Source organism: Nannospalax galili, unplaced genomic scaffold (assembly GCF_000622305.1).
Source record: "Nannospalax galili isolate Female #2095 unplaced genomic scaffold, S.galili_v1.0 scaffold1654, whole genome shotgun sequence".
Classification (NCBI taxonomy): Eukaryota; Metazoa; Chordata; class Mammalia; order Rodentia; family Spalacidae; genus Nannospalax; species Nannospalax galili.
In genome coordinates this window covers 252,565-273,737 of record NW_008334135.1, presented here as the reverse complement: position 1 = coordinate 273,737, position 21,173 = coordinate 252,565, and the positions used below count along the sequence as shown (strand labels likewise).

General features: G+C 41.8%; 2 protein-coding genes across 2 annotated transcripts; one reads left to right on the top strand and one right to left on the bottom strand.

Annotated features, from left to right (window-relative positions):
* The first annotated feature begins 276 nt into the window (after positions 1-276).
* LOC115069630 lies at positions 277-2,682 on the top strand. The gene has a single exon (XM_029561711.1). The coding sequence runs from the start codon at positions 277-279 to the stop codon at positions 2,284-2,286; it is 2,010 nt and encodes a 669-aa protein (XP_029417571.1). The 3' UTR covers positions 2,287-2,682.
* A 12,523-nt stretch (positions 2,683-15,205) lies between these two features.
* LOC103730968 (olfactory receptor 502-like) lies at positions 15,206-16,150 on the bottom strand. The gene has a single exon (XM_008829279.1). The coding sequence runs from the start codon at positions 16,148-16,150 to the stop codon at positions 15,206-15,208; it is 945 nt and encodes a 314-aa protein (XP_008827501.1).
* Between the last annotated feature and the right edge of the window lie 5,023 nt (positions 16,151-21,173).

The window sequence follows — 21,173 nt, the reverse complement described above, 5'->3', positions numbered from 1 at the left end:
TGGCGGCCCCCCTGTATCTCCTGACCAAGACAGACGGACCCTTCATTTGGGAGGACCACCACCAACAAGCCTTCGACCACATAAAGAAGGCCTTGTTGGAGGCTCCGGCTCTTGGCCTGCCTGATCTGACAAAGCCATTTGAGCTGTATGTTGATGAAAAGCTGGGGTACGCGAAAGGGGTCCTGACTCAAAAAATTGGGGCCGTGGAGACGCCCCGTAGCCTACTTGTCAAAGAAACTAGACCCAGTGGCTGCCGGCTGGCCCCCTTGTCTGAGAATGGTGGCAGCGCTGGCAGTCCTGGTCAAAGATGCCTTTAAGTTAACCCTGGGTCAGCCTCTTTGTGTTCGGGCCCCCCACGCTCTTGAGTCTCTCATCAGACAGCCCCCGGATCGGTGGCTCTCGAATGCCCGGATGACTCATTACCAGGCTTTGCTCCTGGACACTGACCGCATCCAGTTCGGACCCCCCGTCGCTCTCAATCCTGCAACCCTGCTGCCCACCACAGAAGAACCTGACCCTCGGGATGACCATGACTGTCATCGGGTTCTGGCCGAGGTTTTTGGCACCCGACCAGATCTCAGCGATAAGCCACTGGAGAAGGCAGATTACACCTGGTACACAGACGGGAGCAGTTTCCTCGAAGGGGGTCAGCGCCGAGCTGGGGCGGCAGTCACCTCAGAGAGCAAGGTAATATGGGCAGAGCCTTTACCAGAGGGGACATCGACGCAAAAGGCCGAGCTGGTGGCCCTGACGCAGGCCCTGCGGTTGGCAGAAGGTAAGAAGCTGAACGTATATACTGACAGCCGATACGCCTTCGCTACGGCACACATCCACGGAGAAATTTATAAAAGAAGGGGGCTCCTTACTTCAGGAGGAAAAGAAATAAAGAACAAAGCTGAAATCATAGCGCTCCTAGATGCTCTGTTCCTGCCAAAAGAACTCAGTATTATGCATTGCCCGGGACATCAGAAAGGAAACCAGCCAGAAGCAAAAGGAAACCGGCTGGCCGATCAGACAGCCAGGGAGGCTGCCATGAAGAGTCAAGTACTAACCACGAGAATCGTCCCCGAACAAAAGAGAGACGAGGCCATTAGAAGCTATTCCCAGGAAGACAGAGAATTACTTAAGAAAATGGGAGCCCTCAGTGATCCAGAGACTGGGTATTGGGAATATCAGGGAAAGACAGTTCTACCTCAAAAATCAGTAGAAGACCTCCTAGATGAACTTCACAAATGGACCCACCTAGGAGTCTCCAAAATGAAAAAGCTGATCGAGCGGGAAGAAACAATCCATTATCTGCTAAACAAAGATGCCATCCTACAAAGAATTGTTAAGAACTGTAAGGCCTGTGCCCAGGTAAACTGGGGCAAAAATAAAGCTTCAGGAGGGGTCAGACAAAGAGGCCACAGGCCAGGAATTCATTGGGAAGTTGACTTCACCGAGGTCAAACCAGGAATGTATGGCTATAAATATTTGTTAGTTTTCATTGACACTTTTTCAGGATGGCCAGAAGCCTACCCGACCAAGCAAGAAACTGCAAGGGTGGTATCCAAGAAGCTATTAGATGACATCTTTCCCCGATTTGGGATGCCTCAGGTAATAGGGTCAGATAACGGACCAGCCTTCGTCTCCCAGGTAAGTCAGAAGGTGGCCAGGTTACTGGGGATTGATTGGAAATTACATTGTGCTTACAGGCCCCAGAGTTCAGGTCAGGTAGAGCGAATGAATAGAACCATTAAGGAGGCTCTAACTAAATTCTCGCTAGCAACTGGCACTAAAGACTGGGTGACTCTACTGCCCTTGGCATTATACCGGGCCAGGAACACTCCTGGACCTAGTGGGTTGACCCCATTTGAAATCTTGTATGGAACCCCCCCACCAGCAGTTTCTTTCCTGGACCCTGATATCTCTAACTTTGTTGATTCACCTTCCCTCTTTGCTCACCTGAAGGCACTCCAGCTGGCTCACCAAGAGATCTGGAAGCCTCTAGCTGCAGCCTATCAGGATGCTATTGACACTCCTATTGCACCCCACCCCTTCCAGCCCGGGGACGTTGTCTGGGTACGGAGGCATCAGAGTCGGAGCCTAGAACCACGCTGGAAAGGACCCTACACCGTCCTGCTGACAACCCCTACCGCGCTCAAGGTAGACGGCATCACTACTTGGGTCCACGCTTCACACGTCAAGGCCGCGAACCCAGAACACAGGGAACTACTCGGCAGGGAGAGATGGCGGCTGACCCGGACGCCCAACCCCCTAAAGATAAGACTGGTCAAAGAAAAATAATAATCCTGTTACTCTGGGTAAATCTATTTACTTATGAATTTGCTCCCAGTGATGGGAGCCCCCATACAGCTGTGCCAACTACCTGGCAAGTAATTAATCAAATGGGCATTGTAGTATTTGAGGTCCAAAAAGAGGCACCAAAAGACACATGGTGGCCCATATTGTACCCAGATTTGTGCAAATTAGCTTTAGGGGTACAGGAGCCTTGGGACTTAGAAGGAACCCACGATACTGAAAAGGCACCCAGCATGGCGAGTCCTCCTGGGAGGCTGGGACTGGACCCATGGGGAGGATGCGGCCCTCCTGAACACCGGGCCATGTTGCGTACCTTAACCTTTTATGTCTGCCCAGGCTTTCACAGGGCTGTGTCTCTCAATCCTAAGTGTGGAGGGGGGGGCATTTCTTCTGCAAGAACTGGGGGTGCGAAACCACCGGAGATGCTTGGTGGAATCTGACCTCATCATGGGATTACATCACTGTAAAAGCAAATTATTCTCATGGGAACAATCGTTTGCAGGGAAAATTTGATGAATGGAAAACTACTCATAAACAGGCCTGTCAAGGGAAATGGTGCAACCCCCTCCGAATAGAATGCACAACAACAGGTAAAAAGGCCACAGATTGGGAAGGGGGTATTCTTGGGGAATTAGATTATATAAGGAACGAACAGATGATGGCCTCCTTTTTACTATTAAAAGAGATACTTCCTCCTACCCAATAGCTATAGGTCCCAACCCCATCTTACCTATCCAGAAACCCATCCTCAGCTACCCAAATCCCCTGCTAGCTCTGATACCTGAAGCTACCTCACAGCACCTCCCCAACTCACTTCCTAGCACCTCCCCAGCTAACATCCTGTCAGAACAGACCTCTCATTACCCAAGTTTTCAGGTTTCAACCACAGGAAACCGGTTGTTCAATCTAGTTCAGGGGGCATATAAGGCCATTAGACAGACAAACCCCAATTTGACTGAATCTTGTTGGCTGTGTCTAGCAGCAGCACCTCCCTATTATGAAGGTATAGCTACATTAGGAACATTCATTAATACCACCTCAACAGATCAATGCCATAGGGAAACTCCTCATTCCCTAACTCTCACAGAGGTCTCAGGATCTGGACTCTGTCTGGGAAACCCACCTTCAACTCATACCTACCTTTGCAACTCCACTATATCTGTAGCCTCAGGGGAAGGAAATTATTATCTCCTACCCCAACAAGGGACTTGGTGGGCATGTAACTCTGGATTAACCCCATGTGTAGCTAGTATGGTTCTTAATACCTCTCAAGACTATTGTGTTATGGTTAAACTTCTACCCCGAGTATTCTATCACCCTGCAGATTCCTTAGAACAGTTTTTTAAGCAACATCCAGGCAGATATAAAAGAGAGCCTGTGTCTCTAACCCTAGCAATACTTCTAGGAGCAGGAGTGGCAGCGGGGATAGGAACTGGAACCGCAGCCTTACTACAAGGACCTCAATATTATGCAGACTTACAAAAAGCTGTAGATGAAGACATTAAGGCACTAGAACAGTCAATTACCCTCCTAGAGAAATCTCTAACCTCTCTCTCTGAAGTAGTGTTGCAGAACAGGAGAGGACTGGATCTTCTTTTCCTTAAAGAGGGGGGGCTTTGTGTGGTTCTAGGAGAAGAATGTCTTGTCCTTGTGGGTTATATGGTATCCCAGTTTTATGCTCAATGCCCAATTGCAAACAGAAACGTTGGAACCCCTGACTGCTGTAGCCAGAGCCATTATCTGTTTTTATAACGTTAGGGATCCCAGCTATGGAAAAGCAAGCCAAGCAATGAGTTATGACATTTTTTGTAGCTTCCCCTGTTTGTGCAGTAGCCATAATAAAGCCAGAAAATGTATCTATATAAACATGTACATACCTTTGTCTGCCAAAATCTGGAACATGAGTAATGTCCATTTGCCGCAGTTGGTTAGGCTTCAGCCCTCTAGGATTAACCCCATAATGAGGAACAATTTGTGTTGATGGAATCATAAATCAAAGCCCCCCAGATTAAAGTAAAACTAAGTTTCCCAAGCTATATTCTGGGAAACTGTACAAGGAAGCAAAAGAAAAATAATTCTAACTATAGAAAAGAAAAGATGACCTGACCTTTTCATGCTCCTTTGATCAAGCTGGAAAAATACCTGAAAAATCCCCCCTCCCATTTCTGCTGTAACCATGTAACCAAGCTCCTATTGTGACCTAAATACCAGCCCCTTACTGCTTGTGGTTTGTGGTTTCTGTCTATATAACCCAGCTTCTAAACTGAATCTGCACTTCCCCTTTTGATTAAGGGGGAGTCCGTCTGGGTGATTAAATCCTCTTGCAATTGCATCTACTGGTTTGAGGACTGAGTTATTGGAGTGCGACCTCCCGAGAACGTAGGGTACCCTAGTCTGGGGGGTCCTACATAGGAAAGAATTTTCTAAACCAAACAACAAATGTTCAGGAATTAAGGTCAAGAATCAACAAATGGCATGTCAGCATTAGATCAAGAACTATTTGACACTGGTTGCTGATGGGTGAGGTAGAGTATGACTTACATATGACCACTGGATGGGCTGACTAGACTCCAGTGGACGCATTTACACTGAAGGACATTTGGGTACAAACACCTGAATGAATAGGACTCAGCATGTATGGCAGAGTGCATATGGTGGGGGGGGACATGGATGTGGGAGGGGGTCTGGATATGAGTGGGAAATACTATATGAAATTTTAAAAGCTCAATTTTAAAAAGTTTTTTACAAAAAGTCAACAAGGGAGACCTCGTTAAACTAAAAAGCAAGGAAGTGAAGAGAAAACACACAAAGTGGGAGAAAATATTCATCAGTGGCACATCTGAGAGAGATAAAGATTTAACATCCAGAATATATAAAGAACTCAAAGAACAAACAACCAAGAAAACACATGACCCAATTAAAAGATGGGCTAAAGCTCTAAACAGAGTTCTCAAAGGAAGAAATAAAGATTGTTAAAAAACATCTTAAAGGGTGTTCAACATAGTAACTAAGTAAATGTAAATAAAAACCACTTTAAGATTTCATCTTACCCTTGTCATACTGGCTAAAGTCAAGAGAACAAATGATACCAAATGTTGGAGAGGATGTGGGGAAAGAGGAACACTCATCCACTGCTGGTGGGATTGTAAAATTGTGAAACCCCTATGGAAAGCAGTGTGGAGAACTCTACAAAAACTAAAAATGAACTTACCATTGGACTCAGTTATACCACTTCTTGGCATATACCCAAAAGACTCATCCTATTGCAGAGACATATATACATACATGTTTGTTGCTGCTCTTTTAACAATAGCTAAGACATGCAAGCAACCTGTCCCCCAACTGACTAGTGGATAATGAAAATGTGATATATTTACACAAAGCAGTTCTACTTAGCAGTGAAGAAAGATGAAATCATGAAATTTGCAGGTAAATGGATGGAACTAGAAACTGCTATACTAAGTGAAGTAACACAGACTTAGAAAAACAAATGGCATATGTTCTTCTCCATATGTGGATCCTAGTACAAAATACTTTTAAGTGAGTATGTATCCAGACATAACTTCAACAACCAGAAAAATGAAAAGGAACCAGATATGTAAAGAGAAAGAAAGAAACCAGGAGAAAACAGTAATAGACAAGTGTTACTACTGAAGAAATGGACAAAAATGTGGGTATTTAAATGAAAGGTGGAGGGAGGATTATACAAGGAACCTTGAGGATAAAGGGAAAGAAGAACCTCAAGAGAGGTGGGACCACAGGATACTGCTATTATCAAGGGAGAAATTGGGAAAATGGGGACACTTTAAATGGGGAACCATGGTAGAATGAGAAAGGAGAGATAAATAATGCCTAGATAGTTTTAAAAAACAGAGGGAATCATTTTAGTCCAACAACATAAGGACAAATTACACATACAATATCTCTACATGAGTCCCAGTGTATAGCTAAAGGCTACATTATAAGAAACAGTGCCAGACAGGTAAAACCTTCCTTAGAGTTGTTGCCTAGGGTAGTCCAAGAGACTCCCAAAATTACTCAGACTATTGCCACAGTCCTTGATGTCCTCCCAGAACTTGAAGATAAAAATCTTATGGCTGAAAAAAAAACGTATTTTGGACACAGGATTTGGAGCAATAGACCTACAACTGACCTGAAACCACTTCACCTGAAGGCTAGTTCTCACATCTTTAGAGAGAACTATGAAGCTGCCAGGGGAAAACATTAATCTATGGTCCAACACCAGCTTCATGACCAAACAATCACATCAATGGCCATCAAAGGATACAACATTGGTGTAGTAGTGGCAATTTTATCGTGGGAGCAACCAACAGCTCCCTATTTGATCTAAAAGCACACTCAAATGGGAGAAAACTCAAGTATGGTACTGTAAACATAACCAAATACACATGGCCTGAGTGGTCATAGATCTTAGAGAAAACCTGAAGGCTGTCACATTACTAGAATAATGTGATTTCTTACTCTGTACAAAATATGTATCCTTATATTTACAGACAAATATCCCAGTCACCACTCATCAAAGAAGCTCATTTTGCATCAGTTGAAGGCTAGTACCAAGTACCACAACTAGTCACACATGAACGTTGTCTGTGATTTCCCAGGCCTAAGTGACACATCTACAATGCAATCTCTACATCCAAGGCTCATGGAACATAGAACAAGGGTAAAGAAGAGGACACTAGTGAAGGTTTCAGTTCTTATTAATGAAGTTCCCTCCTGAAGCAGAGGGCCAGGAACAAAAAAGGTCACAAATGTCCAAATCATAGAGATCAAGAATCTGCTGAATGATGGTCCTCAGACAGGACTCCTTTATTAAACTTCAGTCACACAAGGCTTAGGTACTGTTGCCAGAGTTCTCTCAGGGTCTCTTGCACTATCAGACAAACCATATAACATATTTTAATGTGAATTTATTATAGTTATATCTTGGAGGATCAGTGAAGAAACTTACAGAGACTAATGCCCAGCACCGAGCTCTTGTGGCAGGCTGCTGCCATTCCCGATGCTCGCCCACTGTCTTCGTTACCATTTGCCCTAAATCTTGGACCTGGAGTCTCATTGCAGGTCAGTAAATGCCCCCTCTCATAGCATGGGAGAGATGCCAGTGCCATCTTTTCTCTCCACCCCTGCCGCCGCTTGTTCCTGGCTGTTTGCAGCTTCTGTCCCCAGGTGGTTCCCAGCAGCCCCTCCTCAGTCCATTCTCTGCAGCAGGCACTGCACCTTGGATGAACCCAATCTTTGGGACACACTCTCCAGCCCATTACTCGACTCTTATAATCTGTCCTCCTGTCTTCCACTAAGGTCCCTGAGCCTTGGAGGGGATAACAGATATAGGGCGATCTCACTTGTATCATGGTGCAATAGTGACTTCTTGGGCTTCCCCATTATTTGTTTTTAAGCTGTGGCCATTGATCTATCTCAATGGTGTTTCTTCTACCATAAAGACAAATGGGAGGAAGTAGACATTTAAACAAACATGAATGTAAATACAAATGTCTAGAATATATCCCAGGTGTACTACATTCATTAAACATTATACTTGTGATGGCTTCCCCATTAGGGCCTGTAGCCTTTCTTGACACAAGGCGTTGGCCTGGTCTACAGCACCAGATGTATGTTCCACCCCCAGGAGTGGTTCTTATCCAATTAGAAATTTGTCAGTTGTACATATGTTGGTTGAGCCATTATTGCACTTGCAAGCATTGCTTGGTATGTTCTTGGTGTGCAGCACGCAGTGTCCATGTTGAGTAGAATCATAGGGGATCCTTTCTTCCCCAACCATCTGCAAAGCGCCTTCTGGCAATATGAACATCATCCATCCAGTGGCTCAGAGTTTTTTGGCTTCGTCTCAGTTCCATCTCTTCTTCTTCTCCTGTGTTCACAGCATACAGTGTTTTCAGCAACATGGCCTTATCTAGTGTACAACCAATATTAGTGGCAATAGCCTTGGTGAACTTGAGGACCTCTAGGATCTGTCTCTGACCAACAGTTCATACAGAGGCAACCCACCCCTGGAACTGTAGATTTTCTTAACAGTTGTATAGTTTGGGAGCCTCCGTCTTCATCTTACCCAACCATAAAACTCCCAAGAATCTATAGCTGGCCTTCGCTTCTTCAGGTATTTTTCAAATGGGTTTCACATCTGTAAAACATTCAAATGAAGGTTAACATGTATTAAATCAATCATAGACAAGGTCTCACACAGCATGGAAAGGTTTTGTCCATTTGTATTAACTGTTTTCCCATAGATCCTTGTTAGGTACCATAGCATGAGTATGAGGCATTAATTTGGTTAGCTCTTTACCATTTTTAGTTATCCCTTTGGAGTCATTTGGCACTTGGGGGATTTTACATGGAGTACCTTTGTATTATTTTATTCTTGATACACTTACAGGTGTTGGCTCCAGTTGCCTGATCCTGCACTGGGCTAAGGCAGCAGGGGGCTTCTCCTGTCCTTACTGCACTTGTTGGTTCCCTGAATCAGGTAGTCCCTGGGTCTGCCTCCTGACTATAGCCATATCTGTCATCTTCCCATTGACCACACCAGGTTGCTGGGGGAGAACTTCATAGGAAAACCTGCTTCCACCCCTAGTATAGCCTAGTATAGAAATGCATCTTCTTTAATCCCTGGGGATTCTTAACCCCTTGTATGGTTTTTATCCTTCAGATGTCTTTTGTAAACTGTTATGGTTTTAAAGCCTTCCAGAAATCCTTAGTACCGAATTTGATTTTCTGTCAATTCTTTCTCTGGGAATTTGGGTTTGACATAACTCTTGCCACATTTGTCTTCGAGTAACCCAAGTGGACCATTTCTTTGGCCTGGTCTTTTTTATATTGCTTATAGGGTATTCTGTTATTTTACAGACACATTTTACATGCTGTTCAGAATCATTTAGATTTGCCAAAGACTCTCTCACTTTACAAAGATCCTGTCCCATTAAAGGGCTTAGTAAAACTATTAAAGCCCCATACCATTCTTGAGGTCCCAATTGAACTAAGCTTTCTTTCATATCTCTGGTGAGCACAGTCTTATTTGGCCCAGTGAACTGGACATCATATATTGCTTTTCTCATACCTAGTTCTCTCAGTAATGCCTGCCCCCACTTTATAGTCCTCCAGTCCCTGCTAATCATGTCAGTCTCCCTTGGTGACAACCATATATTGTTAATGCCTTCAACAAGCTATCCCATTAAGGACTGCTCCCCCCCACATTGGCCTAGGTTGAACAGCCTATATCACAAGGATGGATGGGTGGTTATATAACTCAGCTGTGAAGCTCTGCAACTGGATCTGCCAAGACTTTTGAGCTTGTCCTGCCTGGGGAATATCTTCTATTATGAAAAGTGGCCATGCCCCCTCTCTGGGACCTCCATTTGGGGGTAAAATTTTTTATAGCCTCTGGATAACTGTGCTGGATAACTTTAGTGTCAACTTGACACACCTGGGTTGAGGGAGTCTCAAGTGGGTAATTGCCCTCATTGGACTGACCTGTGGCCATGTCCATGGGGCAGCTTCCTGATTGTTGAGTGATGTGGGAGGGCCCAGACTACTGTGGGTGGTGCTACCTCTGGGCAGGTGGGCTTGTGTTGTATAAGAAAGCATGCTGAGCAGGGACCAGGGGAGCAAGCCAGAAACCAGCCTTCCTCCATGGCCTGTGCGCCAGCTCCTGCCTCCAGGTTCCTGCCCTGAGTTCCTACCTTGGGCTCCCTAATGAACTGTGACCTGAAGACATAAGCCAAACAAACCCTTTTCTCCCCCAGTTTTGGTAGTGGTCAGAGTGTTTTCAACAGCAATGGAGAAACAAACTAGGACAGAAATTGGTACCAGAGAGTGGGATATTGCTGTGACAGACCTGAACTTGGTATTTTTAAGAGGATTGTGGAAGCATTCTGAACTTTGGGCTGGAAAAGCCATTGAGTGCTCAAAGTTTGTTGCTCTGGAGCTTGGAATAACTATGTTGAAAGAGTTGTGGATGATGGAGGACTGGCTTGTGAAGCTTCAAAGGGAAGCAGAGACTATCAGGGCCGTTCGTGTGAAAGCTTAGGTTGAGAATCTGTGGGTTCTGGTCATCTGGGGCTGAAGAATAAGCTGTGATTAAGAAAAGACCAGAACCTGAAGCAAAACCTTGCCTTTACTGGGACAATTGATGCTGGTGAACTGGGGCTGAAATATCAGCTGTAAGTAGCAAGAGACCAGCATCACTGAGGCGAAATCTCCTGGGAGGTATTTCCTCAGGGTTAGCACACAGAGGGGCCCCAAGCCTCCATATCAAGCTAGAAACAGGATTTAGTAATGTGTAATAGTTTCCTGCATGGTTTTGGTGTTGAAAGCATAAAGGGGTCACAGAAAGCAGCTGAGGCTTGGCACTCTGAGAGGCCAGGAAACACCATAGGTGAAAGTGCAGCTTCAGTTGCAGTGAAAATCCCAGGATTGAAGGGGTCATGGAGAGAATCTGAGGTTCTGCACCGCAAGAGGCAATAAGAGGCCATTGGTCTAGGTGTAGCCTCAGGTTCAGTGCCTGTACCCTTTGGAGCCCAGAAGATCGTGAGTGAATCCCAGACGTCCAGCCTGGAGCTACTTTGCTGGACTTTGGTTTTGCTCAGGTGTGCCCAATTCTTCCCTTTGAAATAAGACAGTACTTGTTTGGAATTTTACAGAAGCCCACCTACAGTTAAGAGACTAAGAGGCTATGGTCTTTTAAGTGTTTAGATTTTTTAAGGACTGTGGGGTTTTTAAGGTTGTACTGTCTTATGTTGTGATATTAATGTTAACATCATATCTTCGGGACAAGAATTAGAAAGGTTATGGTTTAATAGTGATATGTTTGTGTGTCAAATTGACAAGGGGTCAGTTATGCTGGATACCTTTATTGCCACCCCTGGGCAGGTCGGCCTGTGTTGTTAGTGGTCAGAGTGTTTCTCACAGCAATGGAGAAACAAATCAGGACAACAGCCTTTAACACATTTTCACATACCCCCACATTTATAACATAGCTGTGGCCCATGCTTCTGCATGGCTGGCCTCTTTTTAGTTACAGATTTTATAATCCATTGTATAACCCATGTGACCATCACTAACCCCATTAAGCATATGGGGTTTGATTGCCTTCCCCCCTTAGTTCCTGGCAGCTGCTCCTGGATTTGGGCATCAGAGCCCAGCTGACCTGCCACAGAGGCAGTGGGAACAGCACTGCTTTCCTAGACCCACATCCCCAAGGCTGTGGTTTGTTTATCCTGCTGACTATGCCAGTTTTGTCACCAGAGTTCTCTCAGGGTCTTTTGTGCTATCAGACAAACCATATAACACATTTCTATGTGAATTTATTACAGTTATATCTTGGAGGAGATGAAGAAACTTACAGAGACTAACACACAGCACCCAGCACACAACTCTCATGGTGGGCCACTACCATTCCAGATCGTTCACCCACAGTCTCTGTTACCTTTTGCCCATGTATCTTGGGCCAGCAGTCTCATTCCAGGTTGGTAAATGCCCCCCTCTCACTATGTGGGTGAGACGCTAGGGCCATCTTTTCTCTCCACGCCTGCCGCTGTATGCTCTCCATGCCTGCCAGAAGCCCCTCCACAATCCATTCTCGGTGGCAGGCCCAGGCCCTTGGAAAAACCTGATCTTTGGGACACAAGGACCATCACAGAAAAGGGGACAGAAAGATTGTAAGAGCCAGGGAGGAGGTGTAGGACCATATGGAAACAAGAGTCCTACAAGCTCCTGCTTATATCATTCTACGGCAATGGCATGCATACACAAGTCCCATGCAAACTCGGGCAGACAAAACCCAGCATAGAACTGGGAAAATGAACAGCAGCCCCAATATTATCAGAAGAAATATTGGCAACTGTTTGCTGCTGCTAAGTGAAGAAGAGCTGATCTTTCTGAAAGAAGGGACTCATAGGCTGACTAGACCTCAATTGATGGACTTGCACTGGGGAATGTCTGGGGACACTGACTCGACACAGCGGCCTCAACATGGATGACAGAGTATATGGACTCCAGTTGGGGGGAGGGCTACGGGAGTTTGTTGGTGGGGATGGGGGGTAAAAGATGCCTAAGATTAATTAACATGTTGTGTTTGAAACACGCAAAAATTCAATAAAAACAAAAATAATAAATAATAAATAAATAAAATGCATCTAGACAGGGAAGTAAGATAAAAACTTCCATGTTTTATGCCCTATGATACCCTGATTTTTATAACTCCAAACAACCATTGTGGGGCACATGATAAAATATCTGACATTATTTTAAGATATATTGTTTTCAGTGCAGGTCATGAGGCTTCTAAGATAGCATGGTGCTCTCTCTGAACTGCCACTAGCAATGCTATCTATAAGCACATGAGTAGAATGCTATTCAAAGAAAAATGTCTTCTGTAATACTCACGTGATGAAATGTACGGTTATGGAGGGCTCTATGATTGCTGTATATATACTAGCATTACTTTTCATTGCAATTGCATGCATTTCAATTGTCTCTTACATTTTCAATCAAAGTAATACTACTCTGTGTGTTGATTAATTACTATATCTTATATCCTAGTGGATTCATTTCACTCGTATGCTGTTCTCATTGGCTTTCATGGTTTGTATCATGGGTGTGTTGTTGCCTGGTCAATATTTTTCTCTATTGTTGCTGGAAGTATTTTAGGGTCAGTGTATTGAGTCATTTACTGAGATCACCATGATATGCTATTTGTGCTTCACCGTTTTGTATTCAAGTTTAGCAACTGAGATACTAGCCCATATTTTTGGCTGAAATCTGTGCAAGGTATGTTTACTTGAAGTTTCCCTTTATTCTGAGGATATATGTGGTGTCAAACAATCAGACACTTCCAAGAATAAGTGTGCATTTTTGACTTATGCCTCTCTCATCCTGTAAGAATATTGAATCTACAACTCACGTTTGTTATGTTTCCTTTGAATTGTCATATTCTTTCTTTGAATAAAACAAATTTTATTACTTATTGTGGGAAGGGGCATGTTACAAGTGTTCCACAGTCCACATGGAGAGTTGATTCTCTTCTTCCACTGTTGTGGAGGTTCTAGGAGATGAAGTCAAGGCATCAGACCTAAGTGGCAAGGGTGGCACCTTGCTAACTGATCTCATGATCTGATGTGTGTGCGTGTGTGTGTGTGTGTGTGTGTGTGTGTGTGTGTGTGTGTATTTTAAGTTTTAGGTTCTTATACCTTCTGGGCTTGCTGATCCTGCAAACTCTCTTTTCATGTTGAAGTTCTATTTAGCATTTAATCATTTGTTCCTTTAGTCTATACCACAGAACTGATTGAAAAGCTAGCCTTAATTGACATGAATATCTTTCCGTCCTACAATCCTTTCTCATGTATTAGAGCTCAGTGAGATCTACACTGTCATGTTCCTGCCTTTGGAACATTAACCTCCCACATGAGGCTTTGTTTTTTGTTGATTTGTTTTTTCTCAATAGTCTCAAACTCTTCTGACAGTCAATATCACTTAGTTTTTAGTACGATGTTTATTTCAGTTCAGTTCTATGCTAGACAATAAATTCAGTTGATAAATGTTTTCATTTGTAATCCTAAATCCTAAAGTAGGGAAGAGAAATTCTCACTGAAATGTGATAATAAATGACTATATTTTAGAAAGTATGGAAAATTAAATAATGATCGAAAATATGTGTGCCACAAATAGATACCAGCTTATTTGTTGTATAACCAAGAAGACAAAATTTGTATCTGGAACACAAAAGTGAAGAAAGGATATGGGGAAAATGTGATAAACACTGCACATCAAGGTTGTTTGAATCTCTCCTGGAGGCAATCACCTCTCCTGGAGGTTAAAGGGAGAGACAACCAGGTCTGCTCTACCACGCAGAATAGGATGAAGTCTTTCTAAATCTTTCGCATCTCAGCCTCACTGTTGAGCTTAGTATGTTGACTCTCTTCTGGAAAACTGTGATTTAGTTTGTTTAATTGATCCTTTTAAATGCAGGAGCCTGACTTATTCCAGAAAACTCACCTTTTGGACCTGACTGAAATTCAGATTAATCAGAGATGGGTCTCCTGATCTTTTCTTTGGTCCCATAATTAAGTCAGTACCAGAGGTCAATATGACAGATCAGATATTTATGGATCTGCAAGGCTGTACATCACAGGTAAACTTTCTATAATACAAGTGTTTCCAGCGGTTTACCTGTTTGCTCTTACCTTTTTTTCTTTTTGTAATGTACTATGATAACTATAGCTACCAGACTTATGGCATAATAAACTTGTTTTGAGCCAGACATAGCTGAAGGCCTGAAATGACCTAGTCTTCGTTCTGTTACTATAATGAATTGTTGAGAAAATCAACTGACACTGAAGATAAAATATGTATTTTGGGAAGAGTTTTGCAGGTTTCATTCTCTGATGATTTGATTCTGTTCATGTATGTGAGTGGCTGTACATGGCAGAGACTTGTGGTACAACAAAACCACTCACATGATTATCAATAAAAAAATAAGTTCCAATATCTCCTTAAGACATGCCTCCTGTGAAATAAAGATTGCCCACTAGTCTCAAATTCTGTTTCTTGCACTTCCCAAGATAACCACACTGAGGAACAATCTTTCTACCAACCCACATGAGCCTTTGGAGACATTTAAGATCTCATCTGTAACAAGGTTAACTATGAACAATTCCAAAAAATATGAATAAATAATTTGCATTTATTAAAGACAACTTACTATGAAATTTTTATATAATTTGAAGATTGAGCCATATTTATTGCAAAGATCCTTGCCTGCTGATAATATATAGATATGCTCCATCAATCATAGCTAATCATTTTCCTTTTATCATTGTACCTATAGAATATTAGAGTTAAATGAAGTCCAACAAGATAACAGATGTGTCTAAGAAAATATATTCCTACCAAGGTGTCTCTTCAGAGCTCCCTTAATCTCATTATTCCTAAGACTATAGATGAGGGGGTTCAACATGGGGATCACCACCATGTAGAACACAGACACCAGCTTATTCTGGTCAGTGGAGTAGCTGGACTTGGGCATCACATAAATGAATGTGATGGTTCCATAGAACAGAGTGACTGCAGTGAGGTGGGAGGTGCAGGTGGAGAAGGCCTTCTGGCGGCCCTCAGTAGATGGCATCTTCAGGATGGTGATGAGGATGTAGATGTAGGAGACACCTATGACACACACTGTGATGACAACGACAGTGCCAGCAGAAATAGTGGTAAGAACTATACAGACACTGTCATCAGAACAGGAGAGTTCAACTAATGGAGGAAAATCACAGAAAAAATGATTGATTATATTTGGTCCACAGAAGAGAAAAGAAAAGAAAGAATAGGTGTAAGAGGAAGCATGAAGAAGACCACCCATATAAGCTCCTATAACCAGCTGAACACAGACTCTTGTAGACATTTTGGTTGAATAAAGCAGTGGGCTACAGATTGCCATGAAACGATCATAAGCCATGACAGCCAGAATGAGACAGTCAGTTGATCCAAAGAGAGTACTCGAGCCAAGCTGGATGCCACACCTAAGGTAGGTGATGGTATTCCTGTCCACCAGGAAGTTGGCAAGCATTTTGGGAGTGACAGAAGAGGAAATGCCTATGTCAGCAAAAGCCAAGTGACTCAGAAAAAAGTACATGGGGTGATGGAGCTGAGGAGAGATTCTGATTAAAAGGATTGTGCTGAGGTTTCCAGACAGGGTCACCAGGTAGATGCACAGGATGATGATGAAGAGGATGACTCGAAGGACTGGGTTGTCTGTTAAGCCCAATAAAATGAATTCTGTCACTGCAGTGTAGTTCCTGTCTAATAGGAAAGTCATGGGACAGTGCAGCTGCTGCCAGGACACAGCTGAATTTTGAAGACATTACATGAATGAGTTTATAAACATGACATTATTCCCATTAGTACATACATATAATTTTTCACTAATGAATATCTTTCAAAAAATTTGGAATAACGAATTTCATTCAGGACTCAGTGTGTGTGTGTGTGTGTGTGTGTGTGTGTGTGTGTGTGTGATGGAATCAACGTGATGTAATATTTTAAGCATAAATGCTATATATATTAAAATATAACTATGAGTTTTATAGCTAAAGATCTAAAATGTTAGACTTGTGTAAATAACAAATATTTACTGTGTCATTAAGGATTAAAATTCATTAACATAGAACTACGTACTGAAGACTCAAGTAATTGTCAACATTTAGTGCATGTTGACTAAATCAACATCATAGAATTTAAAATTATTTATACATATTTCTTTCATTTACAAGAAATTCTATTATTTTATTATTTCCATTTTATAGATAATATAGTTTTATAAGTTTAAGTAACTTAAGACTACATGACAAATATTGCATTTAGGATATGATTCTCAATCAGACTGAACTCAATATAATCCTTTAATAACTATACTATTTCTGAAAGGGTCACAATAAATTTGAAAGCATAGATAAATTTGGGATAGAAAGCAGGGTCCCTTTCCACCTTTCTGATGGTTAATACATAAAAGTAGAGCTTCATTAGCAACATAGTTCATATAATCTATTAGTTAAGCAAGACCATATTATAACCAATTCTTTTTTTAAAATATTTTATTTATTTTTATTTTATGTGAATGAGTGCATTGCCTGCATGTATGTGAGTGCACCTGCATTGTGCAACACTGCCGAGGTCAGGAGAGGGCTTTGGATTCCCCTAGAACTGGAGTTAAGGATGGTTCATAGCAACAATGTGGGTGCTGGAAATCGAACCTGAGTCCTCTGCAAGAGCAGTCAGTGCTCTTAACTGCTGAACATCTCCCCAGGCCCTGTAACCAATTCTTAAAGACATAAACAAATTTTCTTACTGGAATTTGGAAGAAACAGTTAAAATTCCCAGTAATTATAACTGGAATTTCTGCTATAAATTTATTTACTATTGTAAATATTTCCAATTAAACTATTTATTAAATCATTTGAAATATTAATTCAAACAAAATATAATCTGTGAATAATGTTTAGACCATTATTATGTTGTTTAGTCAGTCATGCTTGTTTAGTTAGGTACTCCAAAATCTTTCCTAATATAACAATGTTTACTAACTGGAGTGTGATGGAATAAAACCACGTGATTTTCAACACAGGTCACTACTGAGTAAATATTCAACCTAAAAAGTTTAGAAGTGTACCCAGGTCCACTCAGCTAGGGGCTACATTCACTCTTATCTCTCAAGGTTTTTGACATTATATACTGTGTTTGTCCAAAATGTCTGATGCCTGTAATGCTAGAGAATTTAGTCAATAAACAGAGCAGGACTTTCCACAAAATACTACTGATTGTAAGTCATTAAAGCATTTCAAAGCCAGTGCATTTATTTGTTTGCGTGGTAAATTTCTGTTCTACTAAAGACCATGTCAGATTCTTGTTTTATCAGTGGATGGGTAAATAAGGAATCTTTAAAACCTGAGTTATGTCTGGATAGTCACAAGAATTTTAATACTGAAATGTTGATTTAGATAATTTTTTTGTTTACTTGTTGGCTGGGTTCCATCTGACTTGTTTATTAACTATAGTTTATAAATTCAGGTACATTTTCAAAGAATAAAGTATTCTAAAAAGATAAAAGATCAAATCAATAAGCTGGATTTACCCATAAACTCCAAATCTTTTTTTAAAGCATTTTTATGTAATAAAATTTGGCATAGTTCCATGATAGCTCATATATCATTTCCAAGACAAAATTTACATTCTTTTTTTGGTCTTTTTGAGGCAGGGTCTCCTGTAGCCCCAGCTGTCCTGGAACTCACTATGTAGACCAGGCTGACCTTGAACTTACAGAGATCCACCTGCTTCTACCTCCCTAGTGCTGGGATTAAAGGCGTGCACTACCACGTCCGGCGAATTCTTAAACAATTATAGCTCATAAGTAACCAAGATAAGCACAATTACTTCACTTTTCTGAATTTGAGTCACAAAAATATTTTTAAGCAAAAGTTAATGTGTAATCAATAAATTCTACTGCTGCAAACTCCAACTCTTACCTCTTTGAATAAAAATTCATTTCAAAGTAAGAAGGTCAAGATTTTTAAGATTTTATAACTGCTAAAGTGTCACCTACTATCACTGTTTATCACTGAGGATCACTCTCTGAAAAGGCCCTGAATTCCTGTGTGAATTCAAATCACCAGGGATCATTAACTCACTCCCAGGTGAGCACTGAGTAGTTCATTCCACACAAACACATATGCTTTCCAGGGAGTGTGTCAATCTAAAGTGATACTTTCCTTTTTATAGAAGAATTAGTGCACTCTTGTTGATAGTTATTGAAAGTGTATGATAACAAATTATATCTGCTTAATTTTATTTAAATTTATTTAAATGAAAACTTTGAACTTGGAACATTTCCTTATTCTAGGCAACTATATATATATGTTATATGTATAATTTTTTTAACTAATAGCACCAGTCTAGAAGTATGTAACTTGGAAAACAAACTGAAAAGTGAAGTGAATAAATTGTACCGAGTGCTTGAAATAGACGTCGATGGTGTTTTCAAGTCTCTGTATTTAAACGAAAACTTTGAACTTGGAACATTTCCTTATTCTAGGCAACTATATATATATATATGTTATATGTATAATTTTTTAACTAATAGCACCAGTCTAGAAGTATGTAACTTGCAAAACAAACTGAAAAGTGAAGTGAATAAATTGTACCGAGTGCTTGAAATAGACGTTGATGGTGTTTTCAAGTCTCTGCTACTGCTGAAGAGAAAGAAATATGCCCTCTGGCTGTTGAACCAATATCAGATGGGAGTTATGTTACCAAACATAACTGCAAGAGTTAGACATAGTTAGAAGAGAGACTGGTGTGATCTTGCTAAGGACACTGGAAACTGTCATGGGCCAGATTCTTTCTGATCAGAGCTGGGACACCACAGTGGAAAACATTCAGAAGAGGTAAATAGAAGTTGGAGAAAATGTGCTAAATGGCAGTGTCTTGGTAAGCCAGACTGAAATTAAGGCATTGATAAAAGATCTGCAGGACTACCCTGATTTAAAAAAAAAAAAAAGGAACAACAACAACAACAAAAAATAAGCCCCCATTGTACATGTGGCCTCTGAATAAATTCTCAAGAAGGCAAGAAGGTAAAAGCTGGAGATAGTGTCCTATGTTATCTGTCAGGATGGGTCAAACCTTACTGCAACTCAGAGTGCCTATACACCTGAGCAGCCGCAGAAACAGGACAATTTAACCACTGATACCCATTACTACCTGGCTCAGATTAACCCAGTTGCAGCTCAGATATGTGTGGCAATAGATAGAATTGATGCTGTGCTCTTTGCCATGTGGTTAAGACTCAACTCCACTCGGTTTAGAAGTCATCGGTGTCATAAAGACAAGAATGATGCTCAACTTGGTGGTCCAATACAGCTGGCTGACAAAGAGAAATGCAAAGACTGTGGAATATTCAAGTTTCCACATCTTACATGTAGAACTGAAAATGTTTATGAGCATGTCTTTGATGGCCCAGGAACTGATATGGAGCCCAGCTTGCGTCATTGCTGTAATATTGATTATAAGGCTTCACCACTGACCTTTATGGTGCAACTGAGCAATAAACTGATCATGGGTATTAGGCACTGTATTAAAAAGTACTAAGGAACATCTGGGGACACTAATTTGACCCAATAGGCCTTAACACACATGACAGAATGTAAGAATTCCAGTGGGGGGGACTACAGGAGGGTTCCAGTGGGAATGGGGGTATAAAGATGATCAAGATTTATTGAGATATTCTGTATGAAATACACAAAAATTCAATAAAAACATTTTTAAGTACTAAGATAACTGGTTGGTATGTGAGGAGCCAGCATGTCACAGTCGAACTCGGTGTCTTCCTCTTCAGTTCTCCTGAATTGAGGCTCTTTGTTCAGTCACATGAAAGCTGTAATTAGAACACCCAGCTGTTCTTTTTTGTTTTGTTTTGTTTTGTTTTGTCTTTTAGAGACAGGGTCTCCCTGTAGCCCCAGCTGTCCTGGAACTCACTGTGTAGACCAGGCTGGCCTCGAACTCACAAAGATCTGCCTGCCTCTGCCTCTCGAGTGCCGGGAATAAAGGCGTGCGCCACCATGCCCGGCCCAGCTGTGCTTTTACTAGGATATTTTTGATGCAGACTGTGCACTGGAGAAACTTACAGAACACAAGAAAGAAATTGAAGAGGCATTTTTTCACCCCAAAGTTTTAAAGGACTACAGAATAGTCAAGAACACAGCTCTTATCCTGGAGTGGCTTCTCCGAAGTGAACCTCAGCAAGCTCTTTGCCATTTATGCTGGGAAGCACTGAGGGACGCAGGAGCAAGCGAGGAGGTCAACCAACAGTTCTAAGCTTCTGAGTGCCTCTACTACTGTCACAGTGGAGTGACCGAAGTCCAAGCCTAAAGGGCTTGGGGACCCCGAGGGATAGGTGCAAGAGAAATCAGGACGCAGGGAATGCAGAAGCTTATGTGAATTGGAGTGGGGGTGCAGAAATATTTAATCTACCAGAAATCTACTACCATGAACAGGGCCCGAGTACCTGAAGACCTATCTTAATGGAGAGTGGCTCTATAAGGGACAAAAATTACTACTTTAATTGAGGGTAACTGGAATGTAAGTGTCCAGGGTTTTGCCCTGGATTGTAGAAGTGCCTTGAAAAAGTTTCATAAGTGGGAGTGCTAACATTTTGTCTTTTCACAAACCAGTTAAACCCAGGCCTTATAGCCAAACACTTTCTTAGCCTCTTGCTCCACGTGGCTGTTCAGATGCTGTCTTTCATATAAGTGGTGAAGAGGGAAGATTTAGAAATCTTACACTTACTA

Excerpts from the sequence above, each read along its gene's own strand:
- LOC115069630 (XM_029561711.1), top strand. The coding sequence starts at position 277 with ATGGTGGCAGCGCTGGCAGTCCTGGTCAAAGATGCCTTTAAGTTAACC.
- LOC103730968 (XM_008829279.1), bottom strand. The coding sequence starts at position 16,150 with ATGACTTTCCTATTAGACAGGAACTACACTGCAGTGACAGAATTCATT.